The 26,756-nt window shown below is 47.7% G+C and overlaps 1 protein-coding gene across 3 annotated transcripts; it reads left to right on the forward strand.

The window, feature by feature from the left end:
* The first annotated feature begins 1,375 nt into the window (after nucleotides 1–1,375).
* Pglyrp4 (peptidoglycan recognition protein 4) lies at nucleotides 1,376–11,910 on the forward strand. 3 transcript variants are annotated; one of them, XM_026412960.2, is made up of 8 exons: nucleotides 1,376–1,424; nucleotides 2,867–2,974; nucleotides 3,608–3,809; nucleotides 4,465–4,583; nucleotides 5,838–5,987; nucleotides 6,725–6,923; nucleotides 10,005–10,123; nucleotides 11,732–11,910. In XM_026412960.2, exons 1-8 carry the CDS (start codon nucleotides 1,376–1,378, stop codon nucleotides 11,908–11,910), a joined length of 1,125 nt encoding a protein of 374 aa, XP_026268745.2. The 3 variants fall into 3 exon arrangements, with proteins under 3 accessions (XP_026268745.2, XP_026268746.2, XP_026268747.2); XM_026412961.2 differs by having other exon boundaries at nucleotides 2,867–2,965; XM_026412962.2 differs by lacking the exon at nucleotides 2,867–2,974.
* The last annotated feature ends 14,846 nt before the right edge of the window (nucleotides 11,911–26,756 follow it).

Raw genomic sequence — 26,756 nt, forward strand, 5'->3', positions numbered from 1 at the left:
CAGGAGGGAGTGTGACGCACGTGTAGACACAGGGTCAGAATCAGGCAGAGGGAGCTGGGCACAGTGGCTGCGCCTGTAATCCCAGTGGCTCAGGAGGCTGAGGCAGGAGGATCACAAGTTCAAAACCAGCCTTGGCAAAAGTGAGGTGCTAAGCAACTCAGTGAGACCTTGTCTCTAAATAAAATACAAAATGGGGCTGGGGACGTTCCTCAGTGGTTGAGTGTCTCTGAATTCATCCCCCCCTCCCCCCTGCAAAGAATTGGGCATGGTGAGCTGTCCCCTGGGAATATAGATTAAGTTGGGGAACGCAGGGGAAGGGGACTGGGTGGCATATTGGTGAAATGACCTCAGTCCACAGCCTCAGACACCTGGAGCAAATCTGTTTCCACGGCAGGAAGTTGCAGATGTCGGGGACACAGCCCCTGGGTCCCACAGGTTGGCTGGGGACTGGGATGAGGAAAGAGCTCAGGAAGGTTGGGCAATCTTGCTTTTTCCCACGGAGGAGACTGCTGGACTTATTCACAGGGCGGGTCCCAGGTGCTCCCAGCCCCGTCTGGTTCCACCACGGTTCCTTTCAGAGCTACTGTGGAAGGAGCCAGCTCTGCGGCTCAGAGCTCTGTCTTTCCTTAGGGATCCCAGGCTTTCCTGTCCTCTCCGGGAAGCCAGAGCCGCAGAGCGCTATTCCCAGGGAAGGAGCGCCCTCTAGTGCTGGGGAGAGGGAAGGCTGGAGGAGAAGGAGCTGCCAGCCAATGAGGAGCCAGCGGACTGCACCCTGACCGGCTGGGCCGGGACAGAGCAGGGTCCACAGGTATTTCTGAGACTGAGTGTTTCTTCTTCAGAGTCCCCCTCCAGGAGAGGGGGCTGGACTCCACCAAATGGAGAGTTAAGATCAGATTTCCTCTCCCTAGAACTGGGATCCTCCCTTCCCCCAACTCCTGCATCTCCCTCCTGGTTCTGTCCCCAGCTGGAAAGTCATCCTTACAGTGGACTCATCTAGGAGAGTTTGGATTTCTTGGTTGGACCGTTTTGGGGTCTTGTTGCCCTTGTCCGTAGAAATGGGGGTTGACCTTACAGAGATGTTGAGCATTAAATAAGACTCGTGTGCAAGTGTCTGAACAGGCCCTGCACCCAGTGGATATTCGATAAAATTGAGTCGCCATGACAACACCCTTGTCCCTTTCCTGTGGCAAGCAGGAGCCTCAGGAGGCCCACAGTGCGGCAGGGAGTCAGACGGGGTACGGTGTAGTCTGGGGGTGCTCCATCTGTAGAGTGAGCGTCGTAGTCATGTTAACTGTCAGTGTCTCTCCCAGGCCTGCCGCTTGCCTAAGGGCTGCTAAACGTGCGGTTCCCATCGGTGTGCTGGGCCCCTGTGAGGATGCTGCCCTGGCTTCTCGTCTTCTCTGTTCTGGGTCTCCAGTCCTGTGGTAAGTTTTCTTTCTCTGGACCAAATATTGACTGAGAACATCTTTCCAAAATCTTGTACTAGGAATTCCCTGGGTTGAAAGAATCGCTTTATACTTAGAGCGTGGAATTTGGACTCTTTTGACTCAAACCTAGGTTTGAGTCCTTGCTCTGCTTCCGATAATGATTTTAAATAAGTTATGAGTTAACTCTTAATTTTCCAATCTGAAAATTGAGGTAAGGTCACCAACCTCGACAACTTATTGGAGAATCAAATGAGATAACACACACAGAAGGACTGAGCACCTGGAGAGTAAAAGCAAATAAACTGGAACGATGTATTATCATGATGTTATTCAGAGTCCGACTTGAGTTAGGTTTTTAATGTTAAAAAAAAAATGTTCCTTAGAAAGAACAAATTTTTTTAAAAGCAGGGGTAAAAAAAAAAAACCCCAATCAACCACAAAAGAAGAAAAAGATAAAAGTTCCTTGGAACTGTCACTCACTAGATGTAAGTTGATGCCCTGATGCTCTGTGCCCAATCCACGGCTGTCTGTCCTTCATGGACCATGGAGCCTGGGTTAGCACATGCCCTCCAATCACTCAGGCACTGGCCTGCTTCATGCAAGTAATCCTATATTGTTTCCCCGAAGACTCTTTCTCATGTTTCCATTAGCTAAAATTCACACACAAGAGGATTTTGTGGTTTGGAGGTGCCCAAATGCATTTCCAAGTTGTTTTTGTGACTTGTGTGTGTACATGCCACTCATGAGGATAGGCTGATATTTCTGACTCCCTGCCCATAACCATTAAGTCTCATGCCGGGTTGCGGGGACAGGCGACTCCATCAATCAGGGTCACTCTAAGTGAATTTGGGCTGACTAAATAAAGACACAGACACAGAAAGTTCCTATTTCTTTGGGTTCAGTGACCGCTCCTCAGCCACAGCTCCCACAAGGGGGGACGAGGCAGGCAAGAAAGAGAGGAGCGCGCCTCGAACCCGGGTTTCATTAGTGGGGGGAGCTAATCCATGGAACACTCTATCCAAAAAAGGGCAAAGGGTAGGGTTACAACAAACAGTGGGTGTAGCTCAACCCCACTGGGTGACGCCCCCTCCCAGCTGCACCTTTCTTATCTGAGGGAGTTGAGGTCCAGTCGCTTTGCAGTGGGTGCGGTACCAGCTCAGTACCTCTTCACTCAGGACTTAAAGGTGAGTACCCAGCTGCTGTCCAGAGCAGCTCCCGACACCAGGGCTTCACCTCGCGTGGGTGTTGGAGAAAGCCATGCCTCCTTCTGCTGTGGGAGCTGGTCCTCTGGTTAGTTGAGAGGGATTTCCTGGAGGTGGCTTGGGCATTTGGGGAGGCCAAGGGGCCGTGGAGAGGGGTTGGCTCCTCCTGGTCAGAGCCTGAGCCACCGAGAGGCCTGGTATCTGTAGTTTGATGCACAACGGAACCTTCCTTTGCAGCTGTTTCCTCCTGGGACAAAGCACACACCACACAGGTGTCGGAAGGTCTGCAGGCCTTGTTTGGCAACATCTCCCAGCTCATTGAAAGAGGCAAACTCGGTCTTGATGGTGAGGAATCTTGGGGACTGACTGGGGTTTCTCAGGTGGCTGGAAATGTTTCTCAGGTCCGCACAGCCACGTGACACCACGTCGTAACATGGGACGGGGCGAATGGAACCCCGTAGAGAGTACCACTGGCCGATCACCTCACGGATTGCCCTAGGTCCTTGGGATGCAGGGTCGGCGCCAGGTGGTGATAGAAATCCTGACCTCGGGGAGGAGATTGGGGTGGGAGACCCAGCCCCTGTCTCGAGGGAGCCTCGGGCCGAGGAGGAGATGCAGCCCTCTCTGGTGCTGCTCAGGACCCTCCAGGGAAAGTGGGTGAGACAGAGCTGCTCCCTGCAGTAGGTGCCTGGGCAGAGCAGGGAAGAGCTGGGAGGCAGTGTCTCATTGTGGTTGAGGATGTGCTGGGGTGGGGCAGCAAAGCATCCGGGCTCCCTGGCTGGATCAGACTCTGCCTAAGGGGTGGGATGCGGATGGCATGATCTGGGGAGGGTGTACCTGCCTGCCGAGGGCTTCCTCCTAACGCTCTTCCCCCACCACGGGGCAGATGCGGCCCAGACGTGCACATGCAGCCCAGGTCGCTAATGGGCGACCACAGGGCAGGAAGCACCGAGTGACATCCCACGGTTCCTTCCCCAGATGTCTTCTCCATGGTCTCGCGCAAGGAATGGGGGGCAGAAGCTCTTGGCTGCAGCTCTCAACTGATCATGCCGGTGGATGTCCTCGTCACACATCATGTCCCTGGGCTGGAGTGCCACGACCAGGCGCTTTGCAGTCAGAGGCTGCAGGAACTGCAGGCCTATCACGTCCACAGCAACAGTTGGTGTGACGTGGCCTACAAGTAAGAGCTGGGGCCGGGTCTCGAGGCACAGGGCCAACCCTGCTCTGCGGGGCTGCTTCTCCGGGTCCTTCTGTTTTTGTCAGCTCTTTGTTCCTGCCACCAAAATACCCCACAAGGAGGAAAAGTTTTGTCCAGGGCTTGAGGTTTCAGGGTCTCACTCTCCTTACTCCCTCCCTCTGGCTTCTGGGATCACTTCCGAACACACCGTCTGCTTCCACGTTCCATGTCCTTGTTCAGGTACCAGGTATATGCAGGACAGGGACCCTGCAGGGAGAAATCAGGTGAATAGCTTGGGGACGATTACATGGGCACCGTGCATTTTGGAGGAGGGAGGAGAGCCATGTTTGAGCTAGCGTGGTGTGGTTGGGTCGATGCTAATTACTGTGAAGACCAAGGACCCCTCCTCCTCTGAGTGCACGGATGATTTATGTTCAGCTCCAGGTCTGAGCAGGGATGGGCAGGGAGGGAGTGCTGCAGCAGGTCAGAATGTTAAGGGCTAGAATGAGTGACTGGGTCTTCCACAGTTTGGGAAGAACCACGTGAGCTCCTGTTAGTGAACATGGTCAAGCCCTTGTCCATCTGGAGCCTGGCACATGGTTCCTCTCTTGGGGTGGGTCACAGAGTCAGCCGCTCAACCTTGTTCCCTTGCTGACAGCTTCCTGGTCGGGGACGATGGCAGGGTGTATGAAGGTGTTGGTTGGAACGTCCCAGGCTCGCACACCCAAGGCTACAGCAACATTTCCCTGGGCGTCGCCTTCTTCGGCACCAAGGAAGGTAATGACCGCCCCCGACGAGCCCTCTCCAGAGTCCTTGCCACTCAACACGGCCTGCTCAACGCCATGCAGCCTTCCCTGACTTCTCCCAAGATCCAACCCGGAATTCAGTCTCCCTCGGCCTCCCTGTCATGGCTTTGTGAGGACGCTTCTCCACCTGCTCTGACGTCTCTCAGTCTCCACGGCAGCCCCTCTTCTTCTAGCCATCTTGTAGGAAGAGCTGCTCATGAGTTCTCTCTCTGCAAGCAAATTCCCCTGCTCTTCTGGAAAGAGCCGGGCTTCCTCTGTCACCTCTGGGTGAATGACTATCTCGTCTTCCTCTAATGTCAACTTTCTGTAGCCGCAGACTGAACCCCCAGATTCCTGCCTGACACCGCCTCCTTCCATCTCTCACTCCCAGAGTTTCCATACTTTGTTTAAAAATGACTCAGAGGTCCCCGGTCTCTGACTCCACTTTCTTCTAGCCTATTGCTCCACATGCCATGCCATTGGCCTTGGCCTTGGAACCTACATTGTCCGGGGCCATTTCCCTGAATTTGTGCACCCCTTCCTGTTAACCAAGATCTTGAATACCAATACTCTCTGAGGTTGTCCAGGTGGATTTCACAGTTTCTGTTACCACAAGGTGCAGCCTATGTTTCAGAGAAGTAAATAACTCACAGAGACACAGCCGTAATAGAGGAATCAGCACGTGAGTGTGTATCCTCCACGGCCAACTCCAGGGTGGGGCGTTTCCAGCCTGCCAGAGACTCACCGGGTCAGCAGTTTGGTTTACTAATTGATTAGTTGATGTATTTCTTTATAAACTTTGATGACTACTTATTGCCTCTTGTTGGCTTGGGATTTTGAACATGTTACTTTTTACAGCCTCAAGTTCCTCTACATGGATAATGGGCTTAATGATAGCTTCTGCCTCAGAGGTTTGTGGGGAGGATTAAATGGTTGCATGTGGGCAGAGTCTGGCTCGTGCCTGCCGGGGCCCTACTGCTGGGGGACCCTGGCCTGAGCTGGCCAGCGCTGTCGAGTGGTCGCCGCCTCTGTGTTCTCTCATGAATGGAGGGAGTCAACAGAGGAGTCCTGGCAGGTCACTGGGAAAGGGCTTCATCCTGGGCCACAGAGAACTCTGTCCTGGCGGACCCTGGCCTCTCAGGCCTGGGGAGGAGCCTGCTGGGCAGGGCTTGGCCGGTGTCCCTTCTCTATTCAGTCCCCTGAAGCTCAGGTCAGACTGAGAGTCCCCACAATTGCTGTCTTCCAGGCCTCAGCCCCAGCCCTGCCGCCCTGTCAGCCATGAAGGACCTCGTCTCTTACGCCGTGCAGAAGGGACACCTGTCACCTAGGTACACCCAGCCACTTGTGAGGGGCGAGAACTGCCTGGCTCCTCCCCCAAAGGCAAGGCTGAGGCACGGTGAGACCTTCGGCCCTGCTGGGCTCCATCCAGGGTGGCTCCTCACTGGACGCGGGGGTGACTTCCCACCAGGCTCTCCCCAGATTCCTCTTGAAACTTTGGGGCTGGCGGACCTTGAGGGGGACCCTCCAGGGCACCTCTTTCCCCCTCGGATTCCTAGAATGGCAGAGCCTTGGCATTATGCCTGGTGTTATCTCTGTGCACTTGTTTCTTCAAATTCATAGACATTTACCGAACACCTACTAGACCCTCAGGATATACGGAATATTAAAATCCCTGACCTCGTGATGCTTCCATCTACAGGGCAGAGAAAAATGCAAATAAACCAGTAAAACACTTGGCATGTTATATGGTAGAAAATGCTAGGGATGCGGGGGAAAGAGTACAGAAAGGGATAGGGTGTTTCTACACCTATTTACGTATTCATATGCTTCCATACAAACACATTTCTGAATACAGGTGGTGCATACCTATAAATCTAGCGATTTGAGAGGCTGAGGCAGGAGGATTGCAAGCATGAGGCCAGCCTCAGCAACTTAGTGAAACCCTGTCTCCAGATTAAAAACTAAAAAGGACTAGGATGTCACTCAGTGGTGAAGTGCACCTGGGTTCTACCCCTAGCACCAGCCTCCTCCCGGCAAAGTAGAACCACACTAGGGCTGAGGAGACTTAGGGAACCACTTATATGGATTTTAAAGGAAGAGTTTAATTATCATTATGTTTTTGCCCTGCCATAGCTTGCCCGAGCATTGTCCCCCGGTCTGCTTGGGGGGCCAGGGAGACCTACTGTCCCAAGATGACCCTTCCTGCTAAGTACGTGGTCATCCTGCACACTGCGGGGAGGAGCTGCGGAGTGTCTGAGGAGTGCCGCCTGCTGGTGCGCGACCTGCAGTCCCTCTTCATGGACAGACGCCACACCTGTGACGTGGGGTACAAGTAAGTGGGCCCCAGCACGGGGGCTTCTTCTTTTTTTTTTTTTTTTTAAAGAGAGAGTGAGAGGAGAGAGAGAGAGAGAGAGAGAATTTTTAATATTTATTTCTTAGTTCTCGGCGGACACAACATCTTTGTTGGTATGTGGTGCTGAGGATCGAACCCGGGCTGCACGCATGCCAGGCGAGCGCGCTACCGCTGAGCCACATCCCCAGCCCATGGGGGCTTCTTATCCTGGTTCTGGGGGCAGAATCTGAGCCTCTGGAGGGAAGGAGAGGGCAGTAGGATCTCCTGAGTTCTCACCATGTGAAAGACCCTCCAGGCTGGCCTCAGGGATGCCCATCCAGTCCTGGGGGGGTCTTACTTAGGAGTTATCCAAGGGGGTGTTCGTGGCCCTGGGCAAATTCTTAAGGCACGTGCCTCTCTCAAAGGTAGCATATTGTCATGACGGATGCCCAGATTGTTGAAATACCACCGGGGAGGCACCTGTGTGCCAGGGGAATCTTCAGACAAGACGATCTCAGGTGGTGACCTTTTCATGCAAGTGCTTCCCTCTGCTCAGTGGCTCAGGCTCCGTCCCTCAGTGTGGCCACATCTAGATGCTGTTCCCACTCAGGACACAGTGCCATCCTCTGCAGCCAGCCTGTGGGCCTACTGCGAGAGAGTCTTCCCTGTATGAAGGAGAGGGACTGGCTGCCAAGGTCTGGGAGTCTTCATTAAGGAACACACTGACCTAACGGGAGACCAAACCAGTCCTCTCTCCCTCCCTCCCTTCTTTTTTTCTCCTTATTAAGCGTAGCCCAAATGGGACTCAAAATTCCGTTTTGGTCAGGTTGTTTCCATGTAGAGTGCCAATTTTAAAAACTTGTCCCTTAATACTGGCACACAGGAACCAAACGGTCCACAAAACAGGTAGAGGTGTCAGATAAGACATTTGGGGGCTGCCCACCTTCTCATGTCCCATCAGATATAATCACATTAAGTATTAAGTCTCAGGACAGGCCACGGCTAGCCCAGTACATATTCGTACACATTAATAAAGGGAACCCCCACTTCTAGGGACATTCACAGCTTAGCAAAGTGGAGCTGGATGTTAGTGGCCCAAGCTGGCACCTTTGCATAGGATGTGGCCTGCGGAGCCCAGGGTGGGGGCCTGTCTTAGATGAATTTGCCATTGCTCCTTGTGGGCCTCTGGGCTGCTGAACCTCTGTTCTGTTTCCATTTTAGTAATAACCCTTTCAAAAGAGGATATAATGTTTTTCCCAACATCTATAATTTATCAGGACCTTCCAAGTGCTTTGCTAGGTCCTGCCATGGAGGATTGATGTCCTCCTCAGTGACACTTGGATGTCTGAACATTGACTGTGAATTTGGAATCCTGAACAGGGAAATGATGGAGGATGAGGAGGGGTCTTTCCCCTTTTCTACTCAGATTGCTCAGCGCTGTCACCTGTCTTTTGACTTCTGACTTTTTATTGTGTCCCTTCTATTATACTACATGACTGTCATTTTGTCACCTTGGGAGGGCCTGGAGTCAGGATAGACACTTGCTTTTCACACGAGATCGCCCTAGGCTGTGCTCTGGGGATGCTGTTTGGACAGAACAGAGACACATTCTTGCCTTTATGGAGCTAGTACTTTAGGGAGGGAGAAAAAGGGTTGAACAAGTTAAGCCTCAGTGAGGTGCAGTAGGTGGCTGAAGGAGGGCTCAGGTTGCTGGGGAGATGGCTGCAAGGACAGGTTACCTGAGGGAGTCACACACGAGCTGGGACCTAAAGACCCAGTGGGAACCAATCAGAGGAGGAGGAACATTTCCGATAGAGGAAGGGACTTCTATGGAAAGGCTTGGAGTCCAGCCCGAGAGCAGTCCCTTTGAGAAGCGGAGAGGTGTTTCTCGTGAGCACAGAGATGCTAAAGAGGGGTGTGAGGGGAACAGGGGCCATGTCCTGAAGACCTTGTGACTTGAGCTGGGGAGCTTGGACTTGGTGCCAAGGACCCAAAGCAGGATTTTAACATGACCTGCAGCGTATTTTCAAAAGGCCACTCTAGCTGTGGCTCCAGGAATGGATCTGAAGAGGGCAACACTGGAGGTAGCCAGGTCCGAGGGCTGTGTAGCCATCCAGGCCAGGTGATATGGCAGCACAGCTGGGGTGATGGCCTCTGTCATGGAGAGAAGTGGAAGAGGTGATGGTGAACGACTGGGTGCAGGGGCAGGGGAGTGGCGGGAGACACTGCAGCCAAGCGCGGGTCGAGCGAGTGGGTGGGCTGGGGACTGTGTTTGTGCTCGTGACCAGTGGGCAGTGGGTGGCAGCACCTTTCTTCAAGATGAGATCCCAGGAAGGAGCAGACGGGAGGAAGTGGGTCCAGTCGGGAACTTGTGGACGTTCATGGATCGCAAAGGAGCCAAGGAGGTGGATGTGTTGAGGGACAAGAGGCTTAAAGAGCAGGACCCTGAGGCCCCCAGGAAGGCCACAGGAATCTGAGGGGCAGAGAGGGGGCAGCCAGAGGAGAAAGCTTGGAGAGTAAGGAGTGGGGGAAGCCACGGAAGAGAATGTTTGGAGAAGGTGAGAGGGCCGACAGAGTCCAGTGTGCGAAGAGGCCAAGCCAGGTGAGCCTAGAGATGGGCGCGTGTCCTCCGTGGGGAGGAGGCTGTGGGCCAGCTTGGAGAAAGTCGTGTTATTGTCGAGGTGGGGGAAAGGCAGGCACGGAAAGCCGTCTTTCCAATTTCCTCATTGACAGTGAGCTCCTCGAGTCAGGAGTGATGTGCTGGAGCCAGATGGGCACGGGCCAGCTCAGAGGACTGACAGAGATTCAGGAATTTTCTGAGCCAGCTGCTAAATAGCTGGGAGCCTAAAATCAGCTACGGTGGGAGTTTTCTTCCCCAGAAATCTACAAATGCTATAAATCAGGGTCCTCCCAACCCCAAGCTGATTTAAGGACTCGGTCTGACTTGTTTCTGTGACCCAGTGCTTAGAATTTAATATGATATCTGGTGAGGAGACACATGAGTGACTTAGGAAGGACGATGAGAAGCCATCCCAGAGTGCCTGTCTCTCATGCCCATCTCCACCGCCTCGTGTCCTGTAGCTTCCTCGTGGGCCAGGATGGTGCTGTTTACGAAGGGGTCGGCTGGAATGTCCAAGGCTCCCGAACCCCTGGCTACAATGACATCGCCTTGGCCATCTCGTTCATGGGCACCTTTACAGGTAAGTGGATGCTCTGGGCAGTGGTGGTCATCGTATGGTATCTTAGGGAGAAGGTCTGGGCGTGGGTGACAGAGACATCAGACTCAGGCACTGTCTAAATGACTGCCCGTGTGGAGCTTCAAATCTGACATTTAACTAGGCTGAGCGTGGCCAGAGGTGACCGTCAGATGGAACTCACCTCCTGCTCACGCAGCCAGATCTCTCTCTTCCAACCCCTAAGGGACACAAGGAGCCATCTTTGTGCAGACTGGTAGCTCATCTTAGCAGACACGTCATTTCTTGGTTGCCATGGCAGCAAGTGGCACCCCTTCACCTTATATGTCACAGCATGGATAAACCCTGACTCTGCATTGAGACTGCACACTCCATACAGTGAATATCGTCACGGACCAGAGTCCTTGACTAGAGTGGTTTTTCTTTTCAATATTCAGGTGCTTTTTGTTGAATCCCTGGAGAGAGGGGCGGCTATGTCACTGGGGCTGGTTCAGGCTGAGACAGAAATGGGAATTGGGTGGGGGCAGGAGTGACCCAGGACTGTGCCTGGAAATGGGGCTGACATGAGGTCAGGAGAGGTGAAGAAGGAGCAAGCAAATCTCTGGGTAAAGCACAGTTTCCTGGCCTTGGTGATTCTGACGGGTCACATCAGATAATTTTCTGTTGTGGCACTGTCCTGGGTCTACAGTCCTGGGCCTTAGGATGCTTAGCAGTATTCTTGGCTTCCGTCAAATGGAGGATAACAGTATCTTCCCATTCTTAATTTTGACAACCAAACTGTCTCCAGACCTTGCCACGTGTTCCCTGGGGGAGGTAAACTTTCCCCTGTAAGATAGACTTTTGCAGTGGAAAAAGGCTTTGCATATTCTCAGGAGAATGAGTTTCTTACCCCAGACTCAGCCTTTTGATTTGGGAAAACTTTGGCCCTGAGGCACTGAAGTCTAGACCTGGTTTCCTCTCTGTCCTTTGAGTGGCTGACTGTAAGGGTTCTGTGTTCAGGATTGGGGTCCCTGATAGCTTCATGACTGTGGATGGTTGGTGGCTGAGGAAGTTTCTGTGCAAAGGCACAGAATGCTAGGAAACCCTGGCTGCTGTGGCAATGCCCTGCATGGAGAGGCTCTGCCTTAGAGTCTTATCAGCCTCGACCTTGGTCTCAGACACTGAGCTCCTGGGAATAAAGGAACTCTCTTGTTAGACAACCACAGTGTTTCACCAAGCTCCGCTGGGCCTGAACCTGTCCACAGAACAGTAACTGTAACAATGGACTTTCTTGAGAGCTGCACAACGCTCCTCACATTGCACATTGCAACTGTCCTGTGTAAGTGAGGAAGAAGCTGCACAGTGTTGCTAACTCTGTAACCTGCCCAGTGACACAGTGAACAATGTGTACTTCGGATGCCAGGGACCTTGTGCAACCTGTTGATACAAATAAAGCTGGCAGCTGGCACAAGGCGCTTCCGCCCCTGCCCCTGGCTTCTGTCTCCTTTTGTTTCTGTGACAGCTGACAGCAGTGGCCCGTACTAGCTTGGTGGTGGTGGTTGGCTCTAGGGGTGTGTCCTGCCCTGGACAGGGCGCCCTGGAATTCCTATGACCAAGGGACCACTGTGTTTGCAGGTACTGCGCCGAATGCCTCTGCGCTGGAGGTGGCCAAGGACCTGATCCAGTGTGCCGTGGTCAAGGGGTACCTGGCCCCCAACTACCTGCTGGTGGGCCACAGTGATGTGGCCAATACTCTGTCCCCGGGACAGGCTTTGTACAACATCATCAAGACTTGGCCTCACTTCAAACACTGAGGGAGGCCCAGCTCCTGAGGCTGCTCAACCGGCTGCTGGGACTCTGTCCCCACCTCCCACCCATCTGTGTCCCCCTCCCCTGCAAGTCCCACCTGGCTCAAATAGGTCCTCACCCTCAACCTTCTGCCCCAGCCCCTCCACTGTCTCCCCCACCTGAACAACCTGACTTCTCCTCTCCACTCACTAGATCAAAAACTAAACAACCGCCTTTCCTCAAACCATTGCCTCTTTTCTGAGGTAGCAGGTACTGAAGGAATCCTCTTACCCACTCACACCTCTCTTCTGTCAGTGCCTACACCAGGTGACACCAGGTCCTCTTACCAGCTAACCCAAAGCTCAAACAAGCTGAGGAGAGTCCTTGGACCCCTATCAGAGATCTGGTAAAAATGGCCTTTAAAGTTGCTTTGTCATCACTGAAAACAGGTTACTAAGAATTGTCCCTTACAGGCTTTTTGGGATATTCACTCCCATCCTCCCCTCTGCTCTACCTGTTCTACTGCTCAAGTTTTCCTTGCTAGGGAAAATTCTATTCTTTTACATCATTCCTTCCTCATTCTCAGATCCACCAAGCTGCTCTCAGCCCCGCCTTCCCATCTTCCCCCTCCCTACCCAGGCCCACAGAAAAGGCTTAACTGACCTTCTCCAGAAATCTTCGCCATGGCTGATTTTAGGACTTTCAGCAAAAGAATCTCTACAAAAAGTTTAATGTAGATAAACTTCCTATTTTCATGTTGCCCTGTTTTACTTGGTCACTGAAAAAATCAGCACTCAAAAAGCTAGACACCCCGTACTAGTTTTTCACAAGATATGTAAAACAAGGCCTCTGGCTTTGAGCTGGTGCTTCACAGAGAAGGCTACATGTCTAAGATAAGGAGGTTACCAACTGGGCTCCATGATAACAGCCAGCAGGGGTGGGGAGGGTGGAAGGAAGAGGAGAGAAAGGGAAGAAAAAGCTCTCCCCCTCCCAAGTGTCCTTGAAGGGTTAACTTGCCCAGAACAGAGAAAAAAAACTGCTTTTTGTGAACTTCTGCAGACTGTGAACTTCTGAGCCCCTTCCCTTACATGTTGGGTACAAAATTCTGAAACAACCTAAACTTGGGGTTCAGGAGATTAATTGAGTACAACAGAAGCAGTGCCCTCTGAATCTGGCTGCAACCAAATAAAACTATTTCCCTATCTTCAGTGCTATCTTAGGTGCCTTGCCTTGTCTGTCCCTACAATTCTATATACTTAAACATTGTTCATGTTTTCATGAAATGGTCAACAGATGTGATTAATTGTGTGTTGCAAATAACAAAATATCTCTTGTTAAAGTGAAATAATTTGCCTAAATTCAGAAATTTACAAGGATTGTTTCAAAGTGTGAATAAAAAAGAGTTAACAGATAGGAAAGAGAAATTAGAAGGTTCTAAGTATGGATTTAATACAAGGAAAATGTGTTTCTGGATAAGAGAGTCTATTAAATAAATAAGAGGGTTTAAGCAAGTGATAAAGCAGGTCTGTGTATGCTGGCTATATAGGTTCAAGTAAGTGCTAAAGAAGGTCTGTGTATACAACTATGGTTAAACAACAACTGTTATTTTGCAATATTGTAATATGTTATTTCTTTAAAAGCTAGACTTGATTAATATAAAAACATCAATAATAATTGTGGTACTATTACTCTTCTTTGTATATTAAATGCATTCATATTTTCTAGGTATATTTCATTAAGATAGAAGCTTTAAAAAAATATATCAACCTGGTGTTCTCCAAAAGGTTGCATGGTTATTTTAGGCTTATAAAAATAGCATATCGGAGATTTATTTATATCATTTAATGTTCTATAACTAGACCTGTTATTGATAAGATTAATATAAAGTTCTATACACTGGGTACAATTTAAATGTAATATACTGTATTACCTAGTATTCATGTGACATCAAGCAACAACATATATGTAAACTTTATAAAATAATATTTAAAAAAAAAAAAAGATCAGCTTCAATACTAGAACACTTTACCTAAGATTTAAAGAGCCCTGGCTTACCTGAGATAAGGCTATGCCTCCCATCTTACTACATATCAGAATGACTCCAAAGTAGGCCAGACTTCAGCTAAAGCCCAATACTCTTAATTTAGGGTGAAACTGACTTTGCTGGATGTTTAAGATCAAGATTTAAAGTTAAACTAAAATGACCAAGAAAACCAATATGTGGCTCTGGCCCTCTGAGTCAGTCTGAATCCAGGGAACAGGGAACTTCTCTAAAGAGCTTTGCAACTCTGGGCCACTTAACCTCCTGATCAGGGAGATTAATGAGACCACTGGAGAATGGAAAGCCAATCAGTGCACTTGCTGTGAATAGGAGGGTCATCGGAGACAGGAGACATCCCTGATGCTTCCAAGGAAAGCCACATGGTCAAGCAAGACCTGGACCCATCCTAGCACAGATGGCACTAGCAGAACTGAGAAGCTGCTCTCAAGTTCCCCCATGAGCGACCCCTATGGGAACTCGGCTGACTCTTAACAATAGATAGAAACAAAGTCAATTTTGACCAACTTGATCTTAAACACCTACCAAAAACAGTTAAGCCAAAACACAGTCATTCCTGGGAGTAATGAAGGTCAAGAACAGCTAGAAAAGAGGAGACAGCAACTAGCCAACAGGCTCCATGGGGAATGTTCAGTCAAGTATGGCCTCGGCTCCTCCCCCTCGCAGGACCCCTATTAGTCCTCTCTATGTTTCTCCTAATAGGACCATGTCTATTAAATTGCCTACAGAAGTTCCTGCAAGATCAGATACACAAATTCACCCACAAGTCAGTCAATCAACTACTTCTTTAAGACTACCAGCCCTGATGCCCAAGATGGAGACCTACGACTCATGACCAACTCCTCTGGCTCCAGAGACTCTGTGCCCATCTAAAACCCTCTTCTTCTTTTACTAATCATTATTCTCTCTCAAGTTTTTATCTCAAACTACAGATGCCGCTTCTACATCAATGTGACTTGACACCAGGATGACACCACCCACTCTCAGTTTATGGGTCAAGGCGATTGCCCTTCCACTGGCTACAATCAGGCTGTCACCCTGAACATTATTGGATTCAACCAAGCCACCTCCAATACTTCCTAGAGTCCCTGCTACAGGACCAGTGGCTGACACCAAGAATCTCCTCCATCCAGGACTGGTTTGATGCCATCGAGGACTTGTGGCTTCAAGAAACTTTTATGGACTTTACCCCTACCACAGTAGTTGTCTGTAGCCACTGAGTGTTATTTCTGGCTGCCCTGGTGTTCTCAGACCTGTCCCCCGAACATTCCTCCACTTCCCCTTCTAGGTCTAACGCCGTCCACCATTAAGCAGGAAGAAGCCAGAGGACTTTACGCCATCCCCCATGTCACTTAGAAAAACAAAAAGGGAGGAATGTTGCATGCAGAGCAGGCTGAACTGTGTTGTCTGAAAGATAGCCCACTCACTCAAACCCCCCTCTATCTGGTCCTTTATCACCTGTTTGTGTCAAGTCCCGCTCAAGGCTGAGCACTCAACCCCCCTTGGGCCAACAAGGCAGCTTGCAGACCCAGAGGCCCCATTAGATTTGGGCTATAAAAACTCCCTCCTGCCGGGCCCCCCTCTCTCTTGCTCTCTTTCTCTCTTGCTCTCTCTCTCTTGCTCTTTATCTTTCTTGCGTGCACTCTCTGTCTCTCTCTTGCTCTTGCTCTCTCCCTGTTCATCTCTTCTCTTCTTTCTCTCTCTCTCTCTCTCTCTTTCTCTCTCTCTCTTTCCTTCCTTCTTTTCTCTTTGTTGCACTGCTGCAATAAAGATCTTTTGGTTGCTCCGAGTGTTGTGGTCACTTTCCTTTCACCTCCCTTTCGCAGGTTGGGGTGATACAATCCTCTCCCAACCATGAGGTTGGGCCCTCATGGCGCTCCACATCTGGGCCCCGCTTCCCCTCTCTTCACCTTCTTCATCCCTGGGCACCACCTGCTCAGCCAGGAGAGATGATGGGCGGGTCCTCTGCCTGGTGCGCCTTCCCCTGAGGTCTGCCTGGAAGCTGCCGGCCCTCCCCCATCGCCAGGCCCGTGCGCCCACTCCTTCCCTCTGCTCACACGTTGACTTGCACAGACTCGGGTGCAGCTGTTATTGAAGGGCTTCATTATCAGGGTGGTTTCTGTTCTCTCTCCCAGACAGTGAGTTTCTCCAAGGGAAGGAGCTGAGATTTATTGTCCCTTTGTCCTGTGTCAGTTCCTTACCCACGTCTGGAATTCAGTAGGTCCCTTAGGTGTTTGTTGAAGAAATGCATGAAAGAGTGGACGGGTTCCTGGTCACCTGGCCATTTTGCTCCATCATCTCCTCTTGGGGAAGCCCCCTGGGATCGTGCCCTGGTCCACCAGTATTCTCTCTTAGTCTGAGGCTCCGAGCTGGCTCTGGGGGCTTTTCTGAACTGAGTGCTGTGTCTTTAGAGTCCCATGTCCCTGTCTCTCCAAAGCACCCTGAGGGAAGGGACTGTGTGCTCCTTCATGGGCAGAGAGGAGCTGTGTCCACACACACTCCCCAGTGCCTGCGGCCTGCCTGTGCCTGGCTGGCCCCGCTGAGTGCTGGGCAGAGCGAGGACCCAGAGCCCTGGCTCTCTCAGCCCTCCCTGGACTCTTCAACTTACTTATTGGAAGCACATGAAACATTTTCCGTAGACACGAATAAAAGGAATAAAATATGTGGTTTGTCTAAAACATTTTCAGGTCTTCATATTTTGTCTTGTTTTCTTGTGTTTCCGTTGCTCTTATAACAGAAATAAATGTCGGAGCTCTCATAATTTTAAAGCAAATATCTTGTGCTTTTCTAAGTGCTCAAAGGACCTCCCTGTCTGCCACTAGCCCTCAGGCTGTCTGTGTCAGGAGTGTGAGGATTGTCTCCTGTTTCCCCAGGGCAGAGTGGCCACAGAGATGCTGTCTCTTCTCTTCTCACCTGACAGTGGGATGAGGCTCCGGAGGGAACCTTCCCCAGGGTCCTGCCCACCTCAGTCCTTCCCCTGAGCAGGGGAAGGGCAGGAGAAGGTATCTGTGTCCTTCCTTGCCCTCTGCTGAGGATGACTAGGAAGAGAACAAAAGGGGAGAGACAGGGTCTCAGAAGTGGTGACCCGAAACAGGGCTGTCCAGACTTCCAGGTCTCCATCTTCTGTTATCGGAGTCTGTTATTTCTCAGTCTCTCCTTGCTTGTTTGGGAGGAAATTGAGCCTCTCTTATGGTTTGGATCTGAAATTCCCCCAAAGCTCAAGTGTTGAAGGCTGGATCCTCAAGGCAGCAACATCCAGAGTGGGACTTTGCAAAGGGAAGTGGCTGATCAAGAGGATTCCAACTTCATCATCAGTGGATTAATCCATTTGATGGATCAGTAAAACCAGTGGACTACTGGAATGCAGTGGAAACTGTAGGCAGGTATAAGGTTGTTTGCAAGAAGTGGTCACCGGGCACATGCCCTTGGGGACTATCTGTTGTCTCTGCCCCCCTGCCCCCCAGCCTTTCCTGTTACCTGGTTGCCATGAGCTGAGCAGCTCTCCTCTGTTGGGGGAACTAGAAGGAAATTCTCCTTCAAAGATTAGCCTGACAGCCCCCTGGGAGACATCCTGCCCGGAAGGCATCCTGCAGCTACCTATCTCCCTGGAACATCTTGTGGTTATCAGGATCATCAGACATCTTGCAGCTGGCAGTTTTACCACCCACATCCAGCAATTGCAGAGACCTTCCCCATCCCCAGCATATGAATACCCACCCACATCCAGCAATTGTTGATTAGAGAGCTTCCCCATTCCCCAGCATATAAATACCCCTGTGTGAACAATAAAAGTGTGCAGCTTGATCAGAACTTTTGTTTTGCTGTCACCTTTCGTGTCTCTTGTCCCTTCATTCCTCCCCATCTAGGTTTGCTGCCCACGTTGATGTGTCCTGCCGGACGGGACACTCCTCCACCATCCCCTTTCCTCGTGATGTTCAACTGTATGAAGGAGAGGTGAAGGGAGGGACCTGACCCGGACAGAGGGCAGGCAAGGACACCCATGATGAAGGACGAATGGGTAGTTGAGTCTGGGTCTCTCTGGTCTTTTGGGTTGTCAGAGATTAATAAAGATTTGTACATCCTCTAGTCAGTGATTGTCAAAAGCATAATATTTTCTTCAAGTGAAGATTTACATGGGCTCAGGTTGAAAATGGCACATTTGGTTTAGATTCAAGCCAGAGAGGGGAAGCCAAAAACTCAGATCACACAGCAGTGACACATACCTGCAGTCTCAGCAACTCAGGAGGTAGAAGGATCACAAGTTTGAGGTCAGCTGGGAATTTAACGAGACCCTGTCTCAAAAGAAAACCTTTCAAAAGAGCTTGGGGGCTGGGCTGTGGCTCAGCTGCAGAGCACTTGCCTTGCATGAGTGAGGCACTGGGTTCCATCCTCAGCACCACATAAAAGTAAGTAAGTAAATAAATAAATCTATTCTTTTTGAGAGAGAGAGAGAACTTTTTAATATTTATTTTTCAGTTTTCGGTGGACACAACATCTTTATTTTATTTTATGTGGTGCTGAAGATAGAACCCAGCGCCCCATGCATGCCAGGCGAGCGCGTTACCACTTGAGCCACATCCCCATGAAAGACCCCAGCCCAACAACCTCAGGCCTAGTTGCAAAACCACTGAGGCATGTCACAAACCTATGCAGGCACCAGAGGTGTTTTTCAGACAATCAGTTAGGTGTAACCGGTTGAGAAAGCACAAAGGACCAGGTCCTAAGGCATGCCTGAATGAGCAGCAACAGGAGGACCAGAGTGCTAACATGTAACTTTTATGTGGCTTTTCCAGTAACATAAAGTGAAAAACAACTTTGCCCTTTAGGTAATCTATATGCTGGGTTTAAAATTAACCAATAAGAAACCTATTGTTTCCCCCGCGCGAAAACTGCCCCTTTACCCTATAAAAATCTCTGTATCCCCCAAGCCAGGTGTGCCAGCTCACCAAAGCTCCGGCTGAGGTTCTGCTGGGCACCCGCAGGCGCCTGTGTCCCAATAAATCCCTCTTGCTTTTTGCAGCCAGTGTTTCGTGTGATTCTCCTTGGACAGGGAAACGGGGGTCTTTTCACCCAGCCCATAAATCTATTTAAAAAAAAAAAAAACAGCTTGAGATATAGCTCAGAGATAGAACACTCCTGGATGCAATCCCCAGGAACACACACACACACACACACACACACACACACAAACACACACACAAATCGCCCACTAAGTCATGTGGCATACATTACACTGAGGTCCTAATGTACCCCTCTGAATTTGTTACTGCTTTGATAAAACACCTTCTGTGGCTATTTTTCTGTAATATAATAAAATAGAAATATCTCAGTGTGACCATAAGATTTTCCACAATCTGGTCCAAATTTACTTCTGTTTATACACCCAGATCAATGAGCATTTTTCTGTTCTCCAACCCCTCTATGTGTCTCTGCACCTTCAGAGATCTGTTCCCACCATTCCCTTGAATACTGATTCTCTCCCCATTTCTACCTGTCAAGTGGTTCCCTCATTTCTCTCTGAGAGCTAATGAAACTGGCAAAGAGGCGTTAATGAATATGTGTGCTGTCATCTAGAGTCACACAGCTTTTGAGGGTTAGTGCCAAGGTGGGGTTGTTATCTAGGTATATCTGACTTCAAATCTTCAGGGAATTATACTGTGGCATGCTCTCCCCAGATTTCAAATTCCTTCTTAAATGTTGTGACCAGAAGTGAATACAATACCCCAAGGCCCCTGACTCAGACAGAACTCAGTGGAGACCTCATTTCTTTACAGCAGTCTACACTAAGTATATACAGGGATGTATGTGAAAATGCTTTGTAAATGATGGATCTCTCAATTGATGATTATAATAATTACGAGGCTAAAGAGTGAATGACCTATTTTGACAACTATTTGCTCCTAATTACTATCATTGATCCAACAATGGCAGAAAGTTAGATCTTCTAATAATATGCTTAAATTTTTTTTTAGTTGAAAATGGACATATGCCTTTATTTTACTTATTTATTTTTATGTGGTGCTGAGGATCAAACCCAGTGCCTCACTCATTCTAGGCAAACATTCTACCACTGAGCCCAGCCCCTAAAAATAAGTTTCATAAATCCAGGGAACACAAAGCTCTCTGCAGGACCCTGTTTGTCAAGGTGTGTGTCGGGGGCCACTCTGCTGGTACATGCATTGAGGCAGCTGTCTTGACTGTGTTTCTGGTGCTGTGTCGTGGTCACGGGTGGGAGCCATTGAAGTTTCTTCAGTTGGGTTATTCAATCATAAAATGAAGCAAAGCAAAACAGAGGTTTATATGCCTACAAGCTAATCATCACTTTGCTTCTTTTCCCAGGAGAGAAAGTGAATCTGTGTCTCTTTCCATCTCTACATCCTGATGGGAACTTTTCTCTGTCTAGATAGCAATCAATGGCCTTTGAAACATGGTTTCATCCTCCCCTAAACACTAGGATGCAGGAGGGTGTTGTTACATCAGATACACAGATGATTGTCCCAGGGTCTTATCCTTTAGCTCTGTAGGATCAGAGACTTCTGGCTGAAAGTGTTCACTAGACCCTGGGAATCAGAGCAGGGTTCTCGATTTGGATCGGGCTATTGCTAGAGCTGACTAGAATTTTCAGAGACTGTATTATTATGAGCCTCCAGGGTCCAGGATGCTTCTGAATCCAGGGGCACCTGTTGCCCCACCAGCAGAAGAGCCCCTGCTCTGTTCATGTACATTGATCCTTCACTGGAAGGGCCTGGTCTGCAGGGAGTCACAGACTTTAAACCTGACTCCTAATGCCTACCACTGCCTCCTTGTCTCCCTCCTCCATCCTAGGTCACTTCCAAGGTGCTTTCTGCAGCCATAACATTATCTCGAATTATTGTCTGCAACTTCCTGATGCTTTCCAACCCATTCTCTGCCCACCCACTCCCCCTATGCCTCTTGTGCATCAGAGGGTCTCAGAATAGCTAATGGCATATTTGGAGCATGGTTCTGCCTTTAGTTCAGTCCACCCAAGACCTGACCATCCAGCTGGCCTCTACGCTGCTTCAGCCTCCACACTGAGAACACTCCCATTATTTTCCTTCCTTTAACCTTTTCAACTTGGAATGCTTTCCTGTGACTTCATCCAGTTGTCCCCAGGCCTGGAGCTCATCACTGATGGGAACTACATCAGCTCTCATAGTGAGAACCCTGTAAATCCCTTGTGAATCCCCAGCCTCTTCTGACATTTCCACATCTCCCAGTACTTCACTCCTTGCTGAGACGAAGCTTGAAGCCATAGGGTGGTGGGCCCACTTAAGAGCCTCAATTCTGGCTTTAACAGTCCATTCCTGGCCCCTTCATGCTCCCTTAAAATTTCTCTTACTTATAATACAGTTCTCCTTATCGTTGTAACAATTATTTTTGAGCCTGTGTCCCACAGGCTACCATTGACTCCTTGAAAGTGAACTGGTTCTCATGGTGGTTGTTTTCAGGTGATGAAATTCACACAAAGTAAACCCTGGTAGCCGTGTGCATGATAAGGGAAGGAATAGTGGTTTTGATATGGAGATATGAGGAAGATCAAGGCAGCCGGGGAATCTGGGAATGTTAGTGATGGAAAAGTGGACTCAGTCCTCAAACGTCTACACTGCCACCTCCTGGGCTAATTAAGGACAGTTTTCAGCTTTTAGAATAATTCATCCCATTTATATATTCCTTCCTTCTTTCAAAATATTTTTGTAGTGCGCTTTTCTGGACAGGGTGGTAATACTTGGGATGACAAAGTTAATAAAAAGCTCACGGCCCTGTTGGGGCCGAAGGGTAATAAAAATACTCTACAAAAACATCTGTGAATACAGCTAAGGGAATTATCTCATTTAATGTACATATTGGGAAAAAAGGAAATGAAAACTAATGAGATAAGAAGATTTCATCACAAGAGACTGGAAAACAAGTAGCAGCATTAGTCCAAAGAGAGTGAAAGGAAGGAAATGATAAAGGTTAATGAATTTAACGGAATAGACAAGAAAACCACACGTTATTCTCAGAAGAGAGTCACTTTGCATTCCCAATGGGTTAAACCGAGAAAGGACAGGGCCACCTGGAACTGATGGGGTGGGATCACTCTGGGCCCCTCTCAAGCCGTCCACCGTGGCGGTATACTGTGAAGGCCCCTGGGCCCTCAGAGTGAGTGGTAGTGGAGATGAGCAGACTGTTTAGCTGGCTTTCCATCTAAGAATAACTTAGAGGAGAAAAAGTTCACCTGCAGCTCATGGTATCAGAGATCTGGTCCACAGACAGCAGACTCCACTGCTGTGGGCATCAGACAAGGCGGTACATTGTGGCCCAAGGGCCCATGGGGGAAAGCTGCTTGGCTCTGGTGGGGTCAGGAAGCAGAGAGAGAAAGACAGAGGAAGGGGCCACAGGAAGAGGCACCTTCCAGGGCTCCCCCCTTGTGTCCTCCTCCTGCAGCCATGCCACCTGCCTGCCGTTACCCCCAGTCAGCTCATTCGGATGAGGGTAGTCGGCTTGGTTAGAAGCTGTCACAACCGAATCATTTCACCTCTGAATCGTCCTCATTAACAGGAGCTTCAGGGGGACACCTCATGTCCAGACCAGAACACCTACGTAACTCACGTCGGGAACTGAAGAGGAGAACTTACTGAAGATCGTTAAAGAGTTGGTGAGAGGGCAGCGTGAACAGCATTACCTGATAGAGTTGAAAACCTCTGATAAATAGAAAAATTCCTAAAAAAATGCACCTCAACAAGTTTGACCCCAAAATGAATAAAAATATGAATTGTCGTATAACTCTTGAAGAAATGGCATCTAGCATTAATACCCTCCTATAATGAAACAAAAACATTAAACATCTCCAGGCGAGACAGTTTCACTGGTGAATTCTATAAAACAACAAGTTGGAAATCATGTCAAACTGATTCGTTTCCGTACTGGGGATGGATTCCCAGGGCCTCACACACGCTAGGGAAGGGCTCTAACACTGAGCTACCTCCCCAGCCCAATAACACCAATTTTTAAACAACTTTTTTCAGTATCAGAAGAGGAGAGACTCTCTCCAACTTATTCTATGAGGCAGCACAATAAAAACACCCTTCTGTTAAGGAAAACTTCAAACTTATTATAAACACAGAGAGATTAACATAGATAACACATAGGTGCCAATTAGTTGGCTTCAATAATGAATAATTCATGACTATTTAGATTTCAAGTATATTCCCCAACTATTTCCTCAAAAGAAATCCCTGTGCATTATATAATTTTACCTGTAAATATTTCAACACGTATCTTTAAAAGATAACTCTGTTAAGAACATACCCAGTATTAAGATGATGACTAAAAGAATCGACAATAATTTCTCAATAGCATAAAATATTGAGTCTGTGTTCAAATTTCTCTCACATTCTTTTCACACTTTGTTAGGTCAAATAAGGTCCACACACTGTGTCTGACATGTCCTTTAAGACCCTTTTAATCTATTGGCTCCTGGAGTCCCTCTTTTTTTCCCTCTTGCAATTTATTTGTTCAAGAAACCAGGTTATTTCACTACGCTTTTCCACAGCATAGATTTTGCAAATTGTATATACCCATGACAAAGTTGAACACATCTCTCTGTTCTGTAATTTCCTTTAAGGTGGTGAATTCAGAGACTTGAATAGATCTAATTAAAAAAATTGGAGGTGTTAGAATACTTAACAGTAAATTGGTTTCTTTAATTGAGAGAAGCATAATGGCTGAATGCATGCTTGACTCTTCTTTTTGATGTTAGTAGCCACTAGTTATCAAGTTCAATAACCCATGAGGCATAATTAAAGTGATGATATCATAATCCAACCATTCCAGCTCCTTTCATTAGCTGAATACTTTTAGAAGGAGAAACTTCCCTTCATCAACCATTTGGATACCACAAGATAGAGCTGATAACAGAATGAAGCTCAATTCATAGAATGATGAATCGGCTCCGCAGTGTAGCCCTGGCCACAGCAGTGCTGCCTAGCCAACTGCCTCGGAACCTAGCAGAAGACAACAACACGCATTTGTTCTTCACACAGGAGTCTGCAGAACAAGTCTGAATGAGCTGATTTAGGCTTGATTGGTAGGCTTTGTGGCTTCCTGCTGTGGCTTTGTGTGGGTTTAACTCCTGGCTCCAGACACAGATCAGCCTCTTGTACATTTATTCTGCGGCCCAACTACACCTGTAAAGTCCAGGTCTTGGCTCCTCACTTCCATATGCCACTGGCCAAAGCCAGGCACCTGGCCAAGCTCCCTGCCTCCCGCCCCCCACCCCCAACTAAGACCACAGGAAACACTTTGCCTCCACTGGAATGAGGAGTGCTTATTGGTGGTACTGTCTTTATAACAAATGGTGCTGGATAAATCGTATTTTTCTATAGCACAAAATAAAGTCTGCCCCTCTACTTCACTTCATAAACAAACTTCAATGCCAGGTGAGCTGTATAGGTCTGGAAATACAAGTGTATTAGAGGATAATATATTATCTTTATTTTTCATGGGATAGGAAAAGACTTTTTAAGAATAATAGAAATAAATGTTAACCCTAAAAGAAAGTCTTATAAATTGCACTGCATTAAAACTAAGAATTTTTGTTAATCAAAGAACACTGTTAAGAGGGTGAAAAAGCAAGCCACAGAGTTAGACAAGATATTTGCAAAACACATCCATGACACAGAGATCATACACACAGGATCTACCATTTATCAGGAGGTGAGATTCCTAGAAGTAACATTACCAGCTTGGATGATCAGAAATAGTATTTACATGAAGTTTAAGTGTGTATTTTTCTTACAAGTAACCTTGAGTGTATTTCATTTGTTTAAGGGAGATTTGTATTTCTCTTTTTTTAAAAAAAAATATGTTTAGTTGTTGATGGACACAATACCTTTATTTTATTTACTCTTATGTGGTGCTGAGGATGGAACCCAGGGCCTCACACGTACCAGGCAAGTGCTCTACCACTGAGCCACAACCCCAGCCCTGTATTTCTCTTTTCATTTTTTTTTAAATTTGCCCATTTTTCTGTTGGATTGGTGGTCTAAGAGCTTTCATATAAGATATACACATTAGGAAAATCAGCTCGTTGAGAAACTAATTGCAAACAATTCCCCGCATTTTGTTGTTTGCCTTTTGTCTTTGCTTATGATGCACTTTTAATTTCTGGAATATGCAGGCATTTTTTATTTTAAGTAGACAATTTATCATCTTTAATAAAACAGAATTCACTTGTGCTTCCTCAAGTACTTCAATATTTTTATTCTCATATCCACTTTTGATTCACTAAGAGTTCATTATGGCATATTGCATATGTATACCTCCAAATATATCCTTTCCCACAGGACTAGCCAGTTGCTTCCATTCATTTTATTGAAAATGTAAACCTCTTTCTTTAATCTGCTTTGATGTCCTCAGACATATTTAGTCAGAGTTGTTAAGTTAAACAGTCTTTACTGCAAGTTCTTTTGCCAAAATTTCTCTAGTCACCTCTGGATTGGGTAAAGATAGCTCCCTAGTAAATTACTCAGTAAGAGGCTTGTCATAATCTGTTTGGTGCTGCTTTAACAGAATATCTGAGACTGGGTAAATCAGACTGCATAGAGATTTATTGCTCACAGTCCTAGAGTCTGGGAGATCCAGCATTGAGATCTTGGTCACCTGGTAAGGGCTTTCTGGCTATGTCCTCACTTAGTGGAAGGAAGATGGGCATGGTTGTAAGAAAACTGACCCACTTCTGTGGGCCCTCTTCATATTGACATTCTTCTGTTCATGAGGGGAGAGCCCCCAGGACCTAACTGTCTCTCATTAGACCCCACCTCCAAATAACATCCCATGAGAGATTAGGTTTCCAATTCATGAATTCTGGGGGACACATTCCAATGAGGCAGGGCTCATGGAGAAGCAATGTTTATTTAGTTTCTGTACATTCAAAAATGTTTTTCTGTGCTTTTTATCCTTTGAAGGACAGGTTGGCTGGACACAAGATCCTTGGCTCATACTCTCTTTTCTAGGATGTGTGATTTGAAGATACTCCTCCAATTCAGTTTGGCTGAGGATGTTGTTGTTGAGAAGTGTAAGGCTGACTTGATCTTTCCTTTTAAATGACTTGGACTCTCTTCATGTTGGCTGAAAAGATTTTTTTTTTTTTTTTTTACATATTTTAAACATCACCATACATCTTAGTGCTTACTATTGGAGATCAGTTTTCCCAGGTGTTAAGGTGTAACCTTCCAATATGTAAAGTCATATTTTCTTGCATTTCAAAACGTTTTCTTGAATTACTTTTTTACATTGTTTAGTTTTCTTCTCTTGGATGTGAATGATATGTAGGTCGGATCTCCTTGGCCTGTATTCTAGATCTATCACTTTTGCTTGAATCCTCCTTTCCCCCCAATTTCAAGAAATCAAGGTAAAATCCATGTAACAAAATTTACTGCCTTAACCACGTTAAGTGTACAACTTAAGAGACAATAAATATGTTCATATTATATTCAATGTGGCAGAAATACTTTTTAATCTTTTTTTTTTCCTAATTCAGTTTCCTTGGAATTTTTTTGCTTCTTTTCTTTAGAACCTCAACCATGTGTAATTCTGTGGCCTCTAATAAGAGAAGCGGCATCATAATTTCAGAAATCAAAGTTTAGAATTTATGATTTTCCCATTGTCTAGTGAAATTCTTTGGGGTTGTGCTTTGTGATGTTCTTTTCACAGAGGATTCCGTTGGAGTTGTTTTTGCCATCTTCCTCTGCCTTTGATAACCAGTTTTTTCTAATAATCTTCTTTATCTGTTAATCAAGTGTGTTTCAT

Source organism: Urocitellus parryii, chromosome 11 (assembly GCF_045843805.1).
Source record: "Urocitellus parryii isolate mUroPar1 chromosome 11, mUroPar1.hap1, whole genome shotgun sequence".
NCBI classification, from domain to species: Eukaryota; Metazoa; Chordata; class Mammalia; order Rodentia; family Sciuridae; genus Urocitellus; species Urocitellus parryii.

Bases quoted from the DNA above. Each gene is read 5' to 3' on its own strand.
- Pglyrp4 (XM_026412960.2), top strand. From the start codon at position 1,376: ATGCTGCCCTGGCTTCTCGTCTTCTCTGTTCTGGGTCTCCAGTCCTGT. The intron at 4,584-5,837 runs GTAATGACCGCC...GCTGTCTTCCAG, and splicing joins CTTCTTCGGCACCAAGGAAG to GCCTCAGCCCCAGCCCTGCC. The intron at 10,124-11,731 runs GTAAGTGGATGC...CTGTGTTTGCAG, and splicing joins GTTCATGGGCACCTTTACAG to GTACTGCGCCGAATGCCTCT.